General features: G+C 46.9%; 1 protein-coding gene across 3 annotated transcripts in view; it reads right to left on the bottom strand.

Moving 5' to 3' along the window:
* Positions 1-16,864, bottom strand: part of crim1 (cysteine rich transmembrane BMP regulator 1 (chordin-like)) — a 33,590-nt gene that overhangs the window by 3,277 nt on the left and 13,449 nt on the right. For 2 of the 3 annotated variants that reach the window (XM_053846096.1, XM_053846098.1), the window contains exons 4-11: positions 14,516-14,758; positions 12,259-12,438; positions 9,454-9,657; positions 7,787-7,915; positions 6,703-6,856; positions 4,432-4,553; positions 2,049-2,267; positions 978-1,193 (exon numbers count right to left, since the gene is read on the bottom strand). In XM_053846096.1, the coding sequence (XP_053702071.1) occupies positions 978-1,193; positions 2,049-2,267; positions 4,432-4,553; positions 6,703-6,856; positions 7,787-7,915; positions 9,454-9,657; positions 12,259-12,438; positions 14,516-14,758 (1,467 nt within the window). The remainder of the gene's footprint in view (positions 1-977; positions 1,194-2,048; positions 2,268-4,431; positions 4,554-6,702; positions 6,857-7,786; positions 7,916-9,453; positions 9,658-12,258; positions 12,439-14,515; positions 14,759-16,864) is intronic. The other variant, XM_053846097.1, reaches the window with a different exon arrangement.

Here is a 16,864-nt window from a genome sequence, read left to right as displayed (position 1 = left end):
TTGTCTTTAAGTCTGTGAGTTGGGTGCAGCTGCGGAGCCTCTGCTCAGCTCCAGGTTAGATCGTTCTGAATCCACGCCACAGGGAGCGAGTGAGATCCTCGGAGACGCGAGCTCCCCGAGGGCTTGCTATGTAAACCCAACCAGTTGGCGCTGGTTCCTTTACAAGTCTGTGTGCCGGACATAAAACTGTCTGATGAAACACAACACTGGAGACCTTTCAAAGCTGATAGTAAATGCTTGTTGCGACTTCACTCCTGACCTCGTAAACCACTTGTGCATCAGAGATCAAACCCAGCGTGGCAGATAGAGCGTGCACACATCATCCAGCAGGGAACATTAGTAATTTGTTGTTGCGCCAAAAGCACCGGAGGAATTCCTGATATATGTACTGCAGTGTCACGATACATAGAGCCATTTCTTCAGCAGGTGTTTATGCTTCAGCGCTCCGTTACATTCCGAGCGACTCCCACACACTTGCGACATTTGCAATATAGTTCCCTCCAGATGTAAGCAATACAGAGACCCATCCGTTCTTTCAAAAGCGGCGTCCTGCGCTATCCCAAGCTTCTCGCATGGCTCCTAAGGACTACAGCCTTGTGAGACTGCAAGGTTGTTGGTGCACTGTGGACATTTAAAGGGATCCATACACAAGAAATGGTATTTTATTTGGCCAATTTTCCCTAATGTCTCACACGCTCTCAACACCAGCTTTGGTTATCTGATCGAATAAGCACTGTCCAGAACGGGAAATGACATCCAGTAAGCCTTGACCCTTCTCTCCTTTCAGGCATATAAACCTTGGAAACAAACCCAAATGATGTACTAGTCCGACACGAGCCACTTATTTTTAGGCACATACGAACAATCGAACCATCAGAGTGACTCATCTCCTGGTACTGTTTCACTATTTGATGTTTTCCCAAACTAAATGTTGGTGTACAACCACATTGTTTCTATCCGATATACCAAAGACATACCAGGGCAGACGTGGCAGCACGTGTTCTTGTTCTTGACGGGTGCCTGGCAGACGGCGGGCGGGCAAACTTCAGTGTCGCAGAGAACGCGGCCCTTCCTGCAGGTGCAGCGCGTGCACTCGTCCAGGTTCCAGGTCTCTCCCTCCACGTAGAACTCTCCCCCCGGAGCTCTGCACACCACCATGTCCATGCCCTCTGGCAGACCACTGCCAGACTCGTCTGAAGAAGGACACAAGTGTCGTCATCACAAAAGAGTTATCTGCAGCTCAGTGAAGTCCTTGGCGCAGAATTGACCACTACACATAGGATCCCAACGTCCCAAAAGGAGTCGAATGAGTCGCTCCACCATAAATACCCGTCTGGTGCTATTGATAGGGTCTGTGAAGCGGAAATGTTTCTGCTATTAACTCGACTTTTCTTGCCTGTACAAGCTTTACAGGACTATTTAAATTTAAACTATTTAAAATTTAGACGTCTCTCCAGAAGTGAAGAGGTGCCCGGTGCGTGTCCAGCTCTGAATGTGCGCTTCTGTGCAGTTTGGCTGTGACAAAGTCATAAACCAAGTCACGCTCTGTCCCAGACTGGCCTCATCCCTGTCCCAGCTCCAGCCCACAACAGGACATCAAACCCTGGAGTGAGCGCTCCAGCACCTCCCCTGTGACACTCTACCACGGTCCAGTGTGGAGACAGGAAAGGTTTTACACCTCAATATGAAGAAACAACAGCCAGTAAATGGAGCTAACGGGACACGTCTGCATACAGAGGCTGCGTTATACACAATAACAAAGCGCCTCGTGGGTCAGCTGATCGGTCCGCGCATGTTTTTTCCGGCTTTTTTCGGGGGCGTTTGAGTTCTAGATTTTTGTTTGAAATCTGAATAAAATCTAAATTTTTGTTCGAACTCCGATTTGTTCAAAGCCTGAGACGTTCGAAAACCGAGGTACCACTGTATTACTTTTTTATTGAAGTGTTTCCTAAGGTATTGTGTAAATGGTATTGGTGCAAACTATGACACATTTGAACTTGATTCAGTAATCGCTATGAAGTCTTCCTCGGTCCACATCGGCATCTCACCTTCACATGTTGGACAGCACTGATCCGGCCTCACCACTGGACTGGAGCAGCTGGGTACAGGGCAGGATATCAGGACGCACATCTCCCGTCCGGAATGGCAGTAGCAGTCACGGCAGCCGTCGTGCCAGCTGTCGCCCTCCTCGTATCGATGCCCGTTGGCGGTGAAACACTCGCTTGGAGCGGGGAGCGGGGCCGAGGTGCTCGGGACCTGGACGCTCTCTGGAAGAATCATAGTTATTGTCAGTATCGTGTAGTAATATGTCCGTCCATGACTGTAACAGTTTTAAAAGTCGGCGCTCTCACATACATACAAAACCCAAACACAGAGCAAAAGTAAGTAGCTCTGGAGTGAGGTGCTGAAAACAAGTGACTCATTCCTCTCTGGTCTTTGCGCATGCACTAAATCGCTCCGGCTCCTGACGCCATTTTTGTTAGCATTTAGCATTGCTAGTTCTTTTATTGGGATCCAAAACTGGGTGAAGTTAGAAGCGACCAAGCCCTGACACCTTGTCCCTATTTAAATATGGTTTCACGAGCACTTATATGACCCAAGTATGGCGGAGTTACACTAGGGAGCATGACGGCGCAGTAGTGTCGTCACTCAGCGACGGATATATCCGTCCGTTTAGTGGCGTTACAGGGGTGTCCGATCTGTTAGGCTGAGTTTGACTGGTCCTGAGCTACTGGATGAGTCTTGCCTATTGTTGCAGTCAGATCCTCTTTCCAACGTGCCGCTGTCGAAGAACACATGCAGACCCATCATGGGAATTAATAGTGTGCGGAGCATCTATTTATTTGCTCTGAGATAACTCCAGCAGACAGAAGGGCAGAGGATGAAGCAGATAAGCTCGCTCTGTTTGCAAAGTTGGGTTTGTGCCACGAAGCTGCAGCTTTGATTTCCTGTGACCTTTGGCTGCTCCGCAGAGGAGACTTTCATGTTTGCTTGTGTTCTTGGTTGGGCTTCATCCCTGGGCTCTGTGTGCTCCTCTCATTAGACCCCCGCCTTTCCAAATTCACGGCCTATTTAAAGGCTTTTTACGGGCCGTGTTTACTTTTGCAGGTTTTAACAGCATTACAAATATTTCAGCCTCAAATGTACTGCAGTAAGACGATCAGGGCAAATACCTCCACAAACAGGAAGTGGCCACCTCCTACTGCAAATAAGCTGCTTACCTGATCTTGAAAGTCTCTGTGTGCTCGTGGGCACAAGGCATCTTTGTTGTTGGGAACTTGTTTATGAGTGAATTGAAAAAAAAAAGGACGACTGAAAGTCTGGCATTTTTTTCGACCAATGGTTTTCCAGGTGATTGCGGTTTGTTTGTGGACGTGGCTAGAGGAGGGTACGCTCAAGTTTTAGACATCTTGAGGCAGGATGGGGACCAAATCAGTGTTTATCAGGACTAAAGTGAGCTGCACACTTTCAGTAGATGCTCTACTGCTTTCCGCCATGATTCTTGTTATCGCTGTGTAGGTGTAAAGATTCCTGAAAACATGAGTCTCAACGGCCAAAATCATTTCTTTGTTATAATGTATCATAATAAACCGTGTATTCAGAAGTATTAAAATACGATAGGAGACCACTGTGATTTAAAATACCTTAGTTTAACAATAGAAAGTTGCGTTTTATGTCTTTACATCAAGCTTACGTAGCTCTGAACTGCGCTCGATTTAGGAATGTTGCTGTTGACAGCGCTAGTGTGAAGTTAACATTAATTTAAATATTTCACTAATGTACTGGAAGAAACGTTTTTTTTTTTAGGACTAATATTTGACTACCGATTTGTGTTAGCTAAAAGCTAGTCGCGTGTATCAGCTAGCATGAACATTTCTGATTCACATACCCAGAAAGATTTCAACATCCAACATAAAATAGCTATAAATAACAGCGGTTGTATTATGGTGCAAGAGAGGCAGCGCATACCATCGATGGGCTGCTGAGGCTTCATGAAACAGTAAGTTCATTTTCTGAGCCAACTAAACGGCAGTCTTAGCCCTAAAGTCTTTGGTTTTGTGCAACCGTTCTGATGTCACCTCACATTAGTTTTCAACTGAGAGCGCCACCTGCTGAACTCTGAAAATGAGGGCACTGTTTCGTGAAGCCTCATCAGCCCATCACTAGCGCGTACCTCTGCTACATTCATACATCATCTTTGCCACTCTTCAGCTGGCAATGGTACCATGGTTTCCGAACTACCAGTATGATTTTGTGGCTGCCAGCTGTTGAATAGTATTGACCCAAAATAGACTAAATTCAATCCAGAAATAATCATTAGTCCCAGAACGTCCCGTGAGTTATCGCACTGGAGTGGCTTAAAAGCGGTTTTATGGCAGCAAATAAATGTCACAGCGTCTCACCCAGGACCAGCGACAGGGCGGGGTTTACCTTTGCACGTGCAGGTGAAGCAGCCCTTCTTGTTCTGCTTGTAGCCGTGGCTGCAGTGTTTGTCGCAGGTGAACGGCGGACACTTGATGCAGCGGCACATTTCACATCCGTGCTTGTTGCGGCTGCGGAGACACGGACGAGTCATGACACGGCACTCGTGTACATCGCTCGAACAACACAATAGTGTTGTGGCGAAGTCAGGTCCAGATGCTGAAATCGGATCTCATCAGCATCTGGACCTGCTTTGCCTCCTCTTTATTAGCTCTCTTTGAAGAGGGCCAAATAAAAGGCCAACATGTGAGATCCCTGCGGTTTGCACATCATACCAACCAGAGGAACAATCTGAAGCCGTATCAGATGCTTTCAATTTGACCCGCTGCAGACGCGGAGTGCAACCGACGAGTCCGATAAGAGCTAATTCCTACGCTTTGATTTAGATAGTTAGCCATATCAGCACTTTTCCAAATAGATTCACTCACATCTTTATCTGATGGAACCAAACACTACTATGTAAGGTCAAAGCCAATGGCAGTTTGAGCCAGTCAAAACCCATTTGTAGCGACGGTGCCATTATTTCCTCATTCATCTTCCACTCCAGTCGCTCCAGATGACACCGATTCACTGAGCCGATTAATGACTCTCTAATGACGCCGTATATCTGAAGCTGCCACTGAAAAACAGCCCACAGTCTTGACGTGGACTCCAGGAGACTCTGCTGGAACATCTGGAGGGTTTGGCTGAAGAAACGCAGAGCAGCGCTTTGTTCGAGGGTGAAACCACAAAGCAACAAGTCAGCCGTTGAAGGGTACAGCAAGAGGTGCAACTGTCAATTGTTGAGCAATTGTGGGGCAAAGTTCATAGTCTCAACCAAGACTAGTGTGTCCTTCCATTCCTTCTGTCGCACTCGAGATATCTTGTTATTACAGTATTTATTTTCCTAAGACGCTAGAAGGCCAACTGACCTGTGGTAAGAGCTTGTTCTTTTGATGCACACCAACCGAAACGCCCTCTGATATTCTACTTTAAAAGTAAATAAGTGAAAAATGTGTTTAATATCTTTGTGTCACTAGATCGCAACATGTGTGCGTGATGGCACCTGCCTGGTTCCCCCGAGAGAAAGGAGTCAAATTCGTACCTCTTGTCTGGCAAAGCAGGCCTAACAGAGGTAACTTTCACGCTTTATAAAGAAATGATGGTCTTCAAGATCTGGATCAATGTCAGGTACTGTAGGTCCATTGTGTTTTGGGTCTGAGCTGTTATCCCCACTCCATTGAGCGCGGAAAGTTATATGGGTGCGCTGAGTTGAAGGTGGCAGCGAAAGGAACAGTGAATGGGAAGGAAAATGTGAGACACTGCATCAATGCTAGCTACCGGTAGCATCATCGGCTAGTAACCGCGACCTTCCCGGCCGGTGACAAGGTCATGGCTTTGATTCTCCCAGTCTGTTCCTTGGTGCTACATTACTATTTTAATTCAGCGTAAAGCCAGAGCTAGAAATCGGTCCCAGGCTTGAATCATTGTTGTTTGCACACGGCTTCACCCAGTCATCTCCCCGTCTATTCATCTCACAGTGGGGGCCGGGACGTCCTCGGCTCAGGATATACATCACAGCGCTCACAGAATGTCATCAATACAAGCGGCATAAACAGAAAGCTCTTTTGTTTCCCTGTGATGACTCCGCGCTGGGGTCCCGCGAGTCAGAAGACAAGTCGGCTTTGTGAGACTGGCATGTTCTCTGAAGGGTTTTAAGTCCTTAACAGCTGCTTACGAAGGATCAAGTCGAGACTTCCTGCTCCTCTTTCCAGATGGGTGACCATAACCCGCGATGCTTTCTCCTGGGAAACTGTGCGGACGCATCAGGCTCATGTCGATATCATGAGTCCAGACCAGCGTGGTTGAAATACCAGAGGAAGCCCGAGTGTCTTGATGTGGCCCCGATGAAACGCGACAATGACTCCCAAAATGAGCGCATTGTCTGGGGACCACTGGAGCACTTCCAGATGTGTGATGGAGTATGAGATTAGGGGAATGGAACACATGGATTTAGGAACTTGCATAGGCCAATGAGGTGAGCCCTTTGTTTGTGTTGCCAAACCTCAGTCACAAAAGTGTTTTGTTTGCCACCTAACAGAAGCTATTGTGTGGGACGCTTCACCCTGACAGATGAGCTCTTTAGCTGTGTAGTCAAGATGCTACATTTTGCTCAGCTGAACTCTTTGAACCAGCAGGAACACTAATGGGAGCACGCCCTTGTTTGCCCTTCATACTTACACATATCCGTAGGGGCAGGTCTTGGTGCAGGTCAAAGGGCGGCACTTGAGCACGGGGACGTTGCACTCGCACACCTCGCAGCCGAAGTCGTCCCTCTCGTACCCCAGCGGGCACCGAAGGGAACAATATTTACCCAGGTCCGGGCAGGAGTCGTCTGGAAGAGGTGAGGAAGGGTCATCAGATGGAGGTGAGACAACCATCCGTCAAGGCTGCACTCTTGTTACGATGAACCTCGTAAGGAAGGAGGCTGAGACCAACATGGTTCTGTGGACTGCTGCTGCGATGGCCTTGTCTGACGTTTTTGAGAGAATCTACGTCATCTCTGGAGGTAGTTTATGGATAAAGTAGATGGTGTTGGCAAGAAAGAAGTAGAGGAAGACAAGCGATGAGGTTCATGGATGTGAGGACTGGACTGTTTGTCAAGTTGCAACAACACTGTAGAATGAGGAGGAACGTCAGTGAGTGTTCTACTCTACCTTGCAGGAAAGCTAGCTGTTTCCGATTTTCTTTTTTTAATCCAAACCACTATGTTCCGTAAAAACTCTTTCTATGTATATATTTTTATTCATGACTTTTCACCCTGGTATCAGCACCACAGTCCTCCACTTTATCTTACCTTCATGTCCACCTTCACCACATCCACTTATTGTTTTTTTTTGTTGTCCTTCTCATTCAGAACTTTTTTCCAGATTCAAAAAAAAAAAATTTTCCCTGCTCAAAAACTTTTGTAACAACTGACAGCTCCACACAGATGAATACAAAGGAGACTCCTAGCCTTTTGTCTCATCACCCTTTGAAGGGAAGTTCACGGTGAGGTAAAGGTTTTCAACTATTTTATCTACTTCTCTCCACCTCTGGTTCAGTGGTGATATTACAGTCGTATCTTGGAGGTAGTGGTTCCTCATAGGGACCAAATCAGAGAGGCCTCTTTCACTTTGTAGAGGACCGCTGACTGGGATTTGAACAGCTAACCTTGGACACTGACGTTCTCAGCAGTCAACCAGCTGTCACGTGAAACAATTGAAACAAAGAACACGTACATTCCGAGGTGCTTTTCATCCACATTGAAAAACAGTTCTCTTACTGTTGAGGCATTGACAAAGCAGACAGCCGTTCTCATCTTGATGGAATCCGTAGGGGCAGTCCATCACCGACAGGGAGCAGTTCTCCAGCGGAGGGCACAGCATGGGACTAACCGTTTCGTAGGAAGGTTCTGCGGGGCAAAAGATGGAAGGTGGATTAGCTGCCTTAAAATATGCGCTGCACATGATGCTCTGTTTTTTTGTTGAGAGGTTCTCAACCTTCAGGTGTCCAGCAACGTTCCCTCCAATGTTTCATGTGTCTGAGCAAACACACAAACTCTCTGAGCGCTCACCTGGACCACTGGGAGCCACCTGTCGTAGTCGGCTGTGGTGACAGCTGTAATAGTTTATAATAGTTTTGAAAAAAATATTGTGATTTTTTTTTTTTTTTTTTTTTTTACAATTTGCATAATTCACAACTCAAGAATCTTCCAATACAATAAGTAAACTAACCCTAGTCATTGAAGTCACATGACACCATTGAGAACATCAAAGAACTTCAAACAACTTTTACAAATATTTATCCATCCTCAAACGGATAAAGCTCATGAATCTGTCTGTTGTGAGACTGACTTTGTCCACTTGAGGCCACCGTATTCTGTGACCGCTCCTCACGCAACAGTGAGCCTGTGTGGATCAGGCTCAAACGAAGAAGGACCAGGTTTCCATCACAGACTCCACACTTCATTTGCTCACCTGACTAGCGTCTACTCTCTGTGTATTGGAGTCTGAAACCTGCGCTGCAACCATTCTCTCTCCTGTGCGTAACTCCGCCGCTCCACTTGGCTCAGTGCATGTGCACATTTGGACCAACCACCAGCGACTTTCAGAAGAATCGGCTCTTAAACATCAGCCAGCTGTAATAGTTCACTTCAAATAGCAGCTCTTCTAGTTGCTTTTCGGTCCATTGTGTATGTAGCGGTGTCACTCTGCGGACGGTCTTAAGCACCGCTGCACCGGAAGAATGGTGGAAACCGCCGGTTAAGGATACACACGGTTGAACGTTTTATTGGTCTAATGTCACAAAGCTTTATGTCTGGACGGCAAGACGCCCTGTAGTCCATAAATCGCAGTCATTTATATTCAATTCAGGATGATTTTTTGTCGCGCGGCGTAGATATTTTTGTGCGCGGAGATCGTATCAGCAGTGCGTAATCGCGCATCCGCATCCAGTGTGTTTTAGTAATAGCTACCGTCGTCTCCAACTGTGCGGTAAACAGCAGTTACAGATAAATGTGGAGCAATTTAACAAGGGTGTGTCGCACAGTGAGCTGCTTAAGAGTCGCCCGTGCCCCTCGAGGTGAGATTAAACCCAGAGTTTATAGACTGCGGGATTAGAAAGAAGGATCCGATTCCCGTCACTCTCGCCACGTTCGGTGGGAGGAGCAGCCAAACGAGCTGTAGCTAATGACCAAAAAAAAAGGATCCACTTCAATTACCTCGCGCTTTAAAAGCGCCTCGCACAGGTGGGTCTCATTTTGGCGGCAATGAGTAATAAAGGAACACAAAGAACCCTGCAGCTCCAAGAATGCTCGGTGGCCTCTCCTTTAATGAGCCCATGCCGACTCTGCCTCTGTGGCAAAGGCAGCGCCGCCACACCAGCCTCCGCCACGTGCGCCGGCGCACAGAAACCAGCCGCAAATGAGACCCCCGTCTTTGGAGCTGGTACCTTCGCAGAAGGGGCAGCACTCTCCGGGGATCTTGACCGGGTTCTGGCAGCTTTGTTTGCAGGCCATGGCAGTGCAGTGCGGGTCCCCGTCCACGCACTGGCAGAAGGTGCAGTCGTCCTCCTTCCACTGCTCCTCATGGGCTCGCAACTTGTTGTTCACCCAGCAACTGGCTTTGGTGCTGTCCACCGACAGCAACTCCACATCTGTGAGGGAGACGCAGCTTGTGAGACTTGGTAGTGATGAGATAGACTGAAGACTATCGCGCTAAAAACTCTTGATCCGTGACATGTAGACAAACCAAAACCTTGCCAAATGACATGAAAGCACGTGAAAAGTCCAACCGGCAGCAGAAGCAGGTCAAATTTACTAGAAAAAAAAATTCACTTGATGCAAACTGTCGACAAAATTGAAAAAACGGAATAAAATTCTGAATAAAATAAATATAATAAAACCATGTCTAAATATCATAAAATAAAAATATATTTTATTTAAACTCCAAAGAAGATATAAGTGAATAAAAGTATTGCCAATTAAATTTCAAAACTGCTTCAACAGGTGCTTTCATTAACAGTGTTTACTGTTGGGCACGACGACATCATTTTCTTTATCACATTTTCTTTTCAAGAACTTCTCCATAGTTGGTAACTGTCACAGATGTGCAGCTGTCAAGTCAGTTCAGTGACTCACCACTGCCACCATATGTGGCTACTGTATTAAAACTGAGCGTCTCACGACCCAGAGGTGTAAAACAAAAGAACTTTGAGGGGCCCTCTAGGGGGCGCTCGTGGGCCCCGGCACTAAGGTTAAGAGTCAGTGGTGTAATTGCCGTTGGCATTTGGCTTGTACTATTTTGTAACTCGTCCTGTTGCCCCAACAACCGACCGAATGTTATGAACACACACATCCCTCCTTGTCTCTTATCAGCTGGCAACTCAGGTTGAAACAGAATGAAACCTATAAAATACTTAAAATAAAACTGATTATTGGTTCAAGTTTGGATTGTTACAGCATGTAACGTTTGCAGTACTTTATTCTGGAAATGCAAATCAGGTTTTCACAGATAGTCAAGTCCACAGAAAGACAAACTCAGACAGTGACGCAACAGGAATGAAAAGGATTTGGTTGCACTGAGTTGAGGATTATCGTTTGAGAGACCGTTCTAAAGTCCTCACCAGCAGGTGGCGTCATACTGTGGAGCTACATGAGGTCAATATTTTAGAAAAAAGAAGAAGAATTCTATGTTTTAAAAAACTAGAAAACTAGAAATTTAACCAAAAAAAAAGTAATGAAATGGGGAAAATACTATTTTAAAACTGAAAAAAAGTGTTGAATCATCTGACTAACTTGAATATATTGAAGTGAGTTTAAAAAGTTGGATGTCTGATCTTGACCATAATATGTTGCAGATAATGGACTGGATAGAAGAGAGTGAGAAAAGTTAAGTTTCAGATGGAGAATGAATGACACACTCATGACAATGATAATAAATGAGGAGCAGGACATCCAGATTGTGGAGAAAGAGAACGGCAGCCCTCTGAAAGTGGGGGCAGTTTCTGGTAGAGGACCAACCTGTGACCTTTTAATTCAGCACCAGAAAATCTCTGGGGTGGATGGATCAAAACTTCCAGATATAACATCACAAACGCAGGTTTATAGCAGATGATTATGTAAAGTGCTGCCCCTGCTGTGTCGTAAGAATACAGTGGATGACCTCCTGATAGTCATGTGGTAAGCAAGACCAGCTGTCCATAAGCAGAAGATGAAAGCATTCCACAGCGAAAGCCTATAGATTCCAGATGTACCTCCACTGCTGACCTAGCATGATCTCTTACGCCGTCTTCGGCGAGCGTTGTGATAGAAGCCGCGCTGGAGGAGTCCAGCGTTTGCTACCGTCTTGGCTGTAATGTGCTCACCATATGCGCAGCAACTCCACTGGCTTTTCACAGTCCTGGGGCCGCAGCTCCAGCTTTGAGCTCATGAGTTTTAGAAAGTCCAAACTGCCTCAAGCCAGACCAGAGCCGCGTTTAAGCCCAGCAGTAGTCTCTGGGAGAAAGACGGGTTTACGCACTTAAGTCTCGGTGGAAATGAGTCCATAGCATGAGTTGGGCCTGGACTTCAGTCACTGTACTGTATGAAATAAGCAGGTCATGAAGGAAGGGTCACCGCAGCTGATGGTTTAATGTCTACTATCTTGACCACCCCTAAACAGTTACGGTGACAGTAGCTTAGATGGCAGCTCAATTCCGGCTGCATCCAAGTTGCTGTCGCGGTTTCTTTGAGCAACGACACCATCCTGTGACCTCATCTCAAGTGACTATGTTGGAAGGGTCCTTCGGCGCATGTTGGCGGCCATGTTGCCCTCAGTCTGCGCCAGGGCATCTGTGGGTACAAACTTTCCACCGTCACTGTGACCATGTCTGTGGCATGAACGGATAATGGTATCTGTAAAGTACTTGTGTTAGATAAATATAAACCAGCGGAAGAGCAACATAACTCATATGGTACGGTGGTCGGTGTGGGACTGAGAGGTGGCCAGTTCAGTCCCTGTTCCTTGTTGGAATGGTTGTTCAAAACTATGATGCTTCACGAAACAGTATCGTAGTTTTCTGTGCCCACTAGGTGGCACTTTCTGCTCTAAAATCTTTTACTTGGAACAACCGTTCCAATTACCCCTCACATAATTTTTCAAGAGCGCCACCTGTAGGGAGCTTTGATAAAGAGGGCGCTGTTTCATGAAGCCTCATCGGCCCAACTCTTCACGTCCTCAACGACCACATCCATCATCCTCAGGTGGAAGCACTCACCGATGCAGACAGGACAGCACTCTCCCTCTGGGATGTAGAAGTTCTCACAGTCCAGTTCCGCACACTCTGCCTTGGAGCAGAAGGAAATTCCTCCGCGGCACTGACACAGCCAGCAGGGGTCCATGCGGTAAACCTCCCCTTCTGAAAACTCCTTTCCATCGTGGACACACTTCGGAGAAACTGAGAGAAATGAAGCAGTTAGAAAGAGAGTCCAGACTGACCTCCTGGTGATCCAAACACCGCTGGCATGGTCGGACCACGACCCAGAGTAGAAGGACAAATGAGTAGCTGCTGGCAGAAGCTCTGTGGTCTGGCAACAGGTGGGTCGAATCAAAAGAACTTTCTCTCCGTGCTGATGCTAACATGAGCCAGGTTACATCATCGCTGTCCTCCTCTTGTACCGGGAAGGTTATGCATGGGTCCAGACAGGAAGAGCTCGACCCGATCAAAGCTCACGAACCACATATGGCACAGGAAAGATGAAGATTGCATGTTTGATCCTGATGGCGACTCTGCATTACGCATTTAAGCATTCAGCGGTTTTCGGTAATTCAACAATAGAGGTTCTGGGGTAACGACACAGTAAATTCTCATCAAGGGTGCTCGGGCATGAAGGACAGGGGATTATGTAAGAGCATCCGCAGAGCCAGTGTGGTCACCTAATGTATTCCACAGCTACCAGCAGATGTGGGCCCTGTGGATTTTCTGTAAATGAAGATCTGTTCTCCATACCATAATAGGACTGACTCAAAAGTCTCTCCCATGATGATCGCTTATCTCTGAAAAACCATCTCTAACCAAGAGCAGATGTGAAAAGCAGTTTTGGGGTCTGTTGCTCGTGCTCCGCAATATTTTAGCTTCTTGAAATTCTCCCTCACTTTCCCTGCTTTGCTAGCGTGAAGGCCACTGTGAGGTTTGAGTGACAGGAAGTGACGGGACTGACAAGTTTTTGTCTGAGGTCACTGTGATGGGAATCTCTCGAGATCCATCCAATGTCCAGGAGCGAGGTGCAGTACACAAGACGTGAGATGACTGGACCGCTACTTGTGTCACTCACTGGGTTGGAAGATTAGGAGGGAATATGATCAACATCCTGAAATTCTTCCACGCAACACCACTACTCTGTTACCGTTACTCATGTCCAATAGTGGCCAGGATTCTACCTAAGTCTCTGCTACTTTCCTATCCCGGAACAAAAGGATGACATCTGGGAAAGGGTTACGCCTCATGCCTGAACATCCACAAGCATTTTTTATTTACTTTGTTCTTGGCTAGAAATGAAACGTGTAATGAAATGACCAGGTTCTTTAAGGTCTTGAACATGCTGCCTAACAGCAACTGCTACCAAACCGAAAACACAGACTAGTACTTTCAGTTTTCTGAGGTCTATGTTTTGTGCAACAGCGCTATATTTAGCACAAATTAGCCAACATGAGTTACAACGTTTGTTACAATTCCAAAGCTTTGTAGTGGAGCGAGACGGTGACTCTGAGCCACGTCCATGTCACTGTCAGCGCCGCTTTCTGTGCGAGCAGTCATGCAGGCCTAACGGACGGTAGGGGCTGCACAAAAGGCATCAAGCTTTAGGCCCAAAGAGCAGCAGACACTTGTTATCAAAACACTGATCCCATGGCCCCCGCGGCTGCCATTCAGCCCCCGCCGGCCTGCCGGACTCGATTACCCTCCCTACTGGCAGACTGGAGGACATAAAAAGCATTCCCATCAATGAACTGCTGAACCTTTTCCCTTTGGACGTGTGACCAGACAGAAACCCTTTGACACTGCACTTCTGTTGAGCAAATTCATAGCCTAAGCACTTTTCTGGTCACTGGGCTTGTTAAGTCCATTAATTCCAGGACAGGGCGCTCATTTATACATGTGGAGGGGCCAGAATGGGAATTTGTTCTGTTGGTAAAACAACAAAGATTTGTTTTGTTTTTTTAAGCGCGCAGAGTAAACAACGCTGTCGGTCCTCTCCCGGTTTCTCCTGGTGTCATCTGAACCAGGAGATTGGCTTTGATCTAACTGGACGTATTCGCGGACAAATGTCATCGAACCACAGGAGTGCAGCCGGGCAAAAGCAGAGTAAAATGGTTTGGTCCAATTCAGTAGCATTGATGTGTGGACGTTAACCCAGCAGGAAAGTGCCACGGTGAGACGGATCGCTGTGGAGGTGTTGAGCCTAAAACCAACCGTGCGATCGCAGCCGCCCTCAGCAGGAGAGCAGAATGTGTAGTGTGCAATTCTCCGCAATTACCTTTCTGGCACTCAAAGATATCACAGCAGTCTCCTGGATGACCGCTAGCCTGGCTGACTGGCAGGGCTCGCTGTCCGCTTGGACATTTGGGCTTCTGGCAGGCACGTAGATCACAAGTGCACTGGGGCGGTATTGAAGGGCAGCAACCAGCAGGGGGTGTGTAAGCATGAGTCAGAACTGATCCCTTTGGACAGGATGGCACCTGCAGAGCTGGACATTTCACCCCAGCACACTTGAGTTCCTCTGGAGGACAAAAAGAAAGTACAGCTTTATGTTCTGTAGGAGGACACTGATGGAGGGTAAATACAACCACATACTTTCAGAGTCATCTTCAAGGCATGAAATTTTTGGGGGGGTCACATTGTTCACATTTCAAAAACCACCACAGTGGAGGGAAGTAAAAACGATTGCACAGATACAGAATTTTGCTCATTTTGGGGCAGAAACTTAGGGAGGGATTTCATACTTCAGACTCAGGCCAGTGTGTGTTGCCCAAAAAATTCAGATCAAACTGGACTTAGGTTCCGTACTGGAGTCCACAGAGAAGTGGATTTTGACCTCACAAGCAGATGCCCAGCAGAGGCTTATTTTGACAACAAAGGACAAGGTGTAACCTGGGGAAAGTTGCAGGAAGTTAAGTAGGGAATTCTGGAAATAAAAACAAACTCAATATAACACATTGTAACGTTGCAGATTTCATCCACGTCAAAGCTATAGCTCAGCCTCCCTCATAACCTCATACACACATACACTCTTTCTAAGTTCAAGGTGTAGGCGAGATCTTAAGAGACCGACGCGGGCACTTCTTCATTGTAAAATCACAAACAAAAATTCTCTAAACAGCGCCTGAAAAAATGGGACCAGGTCGGGTGAGTAGTGAGGGCAGGGACCCAAGAAGGTCACGTGAATCCCGCACAGTGAGGAGCGCAGCACAGTACTTGACAGGTACAGTTTGAAGTACCTGGACACCCTTGAACTCGGCAAGTAGAACCATGAACGAAGACGCCTCAACCTTGGTTCGACCTCAATTGAGACGCCAGGCAACCGTTTCAAGCACTCTTAAGAGCAATTGAATCCGTTTGTGTTTAACCGGGACTCCCCAGTTTCTGTCCCCTCGCATTACTTCAGTTCCTGTCGGAGAAGTGAGAGTGCTGCCGTCCTCACGACAAGGCTCTCCTCATATCCTCTGATCCCACCCAGCGTGGCCTGACAGTTTCTCAATCCAAACAGACCCTCACACTGAGAAACCGGGCCACAAGCTAACCCTCAACAGAGCCTTTCTTCACGTCAGTCTCGCCCCTTCGCTTGTCCATACATTTACCAGAGCCACTATAATAGCTCTTGTTAGGGGGGAAATTGCACGGTGCAGGGGCACTGGAAATCTGTGCAAGAGGGGCTTAGGGGTGTATTTTGGAGCGTGTTCAGGGAAAGAACGTGGAAAGCCCCTCTGCAGCAACATTGGATGAGAACAGTAGCTACCTTAGAAAGATTGGATTACCCAAAGCAAAGGGACGTGTTTATTTTGGTTCTCGGTGTCACTGTAATGTACACAGTGTCGAGAGAAGCGAGGGATTGAGGAGCGCAGACTCTTGCTCAGTCCTGTAATTGTCAATCACTTTTCAAGTCATTTCCAGACCCCTGAAAGCTGCGCACACTTTGTCACACCGGCGAGAGAGAGAGAGCGAGAGCGTGGGGTAGGCTCAACGGCTGCACAGATGATGGATGAGAATGAGGAAAATCCCATAATTGCACGTCCAATTTCAGTCCTACCTGCGGAAATGTGTCAACAAATGATTTCCTTAGAAGACGCGGGATTCGGTTGGAGTTCAGAGGAATAGCAAGAGCATTTTTGTTTGAGAGTTGGGGCGCTTTTGTGAACAGATGGAATATCCATTCGTCCATAACTCTCTCTCGGATGATCGCTGACATTTAAAGATCTCCAAGTGGAACCTTCTAAATTTTGCCAACAGATGGGAAAGCTGCATGATCATTTTAGCACCTTTATGGGGACATTCTGCCAGCTCTTTCCTCCTGAGGTGAATCTGTGTGCTGGAGAGACATTGAATAGAGCAATATATATATATTAATACTGTAGAATTACATTATCACTATGATAGTGTTGTCAAGGAAACATAACCGATCCTCTTCACCACATCCATCTTCCTCTTCTTCCATCTCCAGTATTCCTGGACCAACACTGTCTCTCCCCTCCATGTGTCCAAACCAAACACCATAACATCATACATGTCCTACACAACCCTCACGTACTTCTCAGATCCTCTTGAATGACGTTGGTCGGAGCTACCATCTCAACTGCTGCTCTTATAGTTGTTGAAGAAGCTCAAGAGC

Source organism: Synchiropus splendidus, chromosome 16 (assembly GCF_027744825.2).
Source record: "Synchiropus splendidus isolate RoL2022-P1 chromosome 16, RoL_Sspl_1.0, whole genome shotgun sequence".
NCBI classification, from domain to species: domain Eukaryota; kingdom Metazoa; phylum Chordata; class Actinopteri; order Syngnathiformes; family Callionymidae; genus Synchiropus; species Synchiropus splendidus.
This window is presented reverse-complemented; position numbering and strand designations above follow the sequence as displayed.